This window comes from Dermacentor silvarum, chromosome 2, assembly GCF_013339745.2.
Source record: "Dermacentor silvarum isolate Dsil-2018 chromosome 2, BIME_Dsil_1.4, whole genome shotgun sequence".
Taxonomy (NCBI): domain Eukaryota; kingdom Metazoa; phylum Arthropoda; class Arachnida; order Ixodida; family Ixodidae; genus Dermacentor; species Dermacentor silvarum.
The window spans coordinates 180,340,212-180,341,138 of record NC_051155.1 but is presented as its reverse complement, the minus strand read 5'-3'; the positions used below and the strand labels follow the sequence as shown (position 1 = coordinate 180,341,138).

Here is a 927-nt window from a genome sequence, read left to right as displayed (position 1 = left end):
AGTAGCTAAATGTTCCAAAAGAGATTACCCGGAAAATTAAAGTGCGACTCGCTTACCATTCGGTCCGAAGCCGAGTCCACGACGCAGTGCAGGTACATGGTCTGTCCTAGCTGCGTAGTGACGTTTCGGACGTTGGGACTCCGCAGCAGATGGTCATACTCGTCGGGGCTCAGGCCGCGGGCCATGCTGCCTCCCGGAAGGAGCAAGAGTCGACCGGGACCCCGAGCACCGTGGGACGCCGGCGGCTGGGCCACGGGCAAGCTGTTCCTGCTTCGGGCCCCACCGCTGCCTTCACCCTCTGCTGGAATGAACAAAAAAAGAAACGCAACGCCGGTAAGAAACACATGATAGAAGCTGAAAAAACTTGTGGCATCTTTGGCTGATCATTTCAAAGCTTTGCGAAGCACTGTGAAACTAACGTATGAGGTTCAACGTCCCGAAACTGAACAGTGGGTTTTGAGGGACGCTGTAGCGGATAGCTCCGAAACAATTTCGACCCCCTGAGGTTCTTTAGCATGAACCCAAAGCATGGACTGACTAGTGACTCTTGGTCAAAAAACTTAGTGGTGGTCAGGGCTTCACTCCCATCCCTTTATCCCCCAAGCAACACCAAACGCATACAACAACAGGAGGCAACAACGTCGCTGAATATAGTATACCAAAGAAGCATGTTAAGAGAAGCGTGTTAAGAGAAACATGTTAAGAGAAGCACTAAATCTGTTTAGACCACAAAAATATATTTTCGAGGACCTATATTCGCTAGTATCGCGCTAAAAAGTTGATTATTAAGAGAGAAAATGAATGCAAAAATTTCAGTTTATTGAATTTCGCGTCGAATCCCCAACGCCTTAGCGTCATTGTGAGGTCAATTGATGTCAACGTATATTTCTCGTATTCGGGGCGCTGTGCGGCACAAAATGTTCTCGA

The 927-nt window shown here is 48.7% G+C and overlaps 1 protein-coding gene across 2 annotated transcripts in view; it reads right to left on the bottom strand.

Moving 5' to 3' along the window:
• The window catches only part of LOC119442226 (kin of IRRE-like protein 3), a 43,792-nt gene extending 43,494 nt beyond the window's left edge, over window positions 1-298 (bottom strand). For both annotated transcript variants that reach the window (XM_037707020.2, XM_049661990.1), the window contains exon 1: window positions 57-298. In XM_037707020.2, the coding sequence (XP_037562948.1) occupies window positions 57-185 (129 nt within the window). In that variant the 5' untranslated portion in view covers window positions 186-298. The remainder of the gene's footprint in view (window positions 1-56) is intronic.
• Between the last annotated feature and the right edge of the window lie 629 nt (window positions 299-927).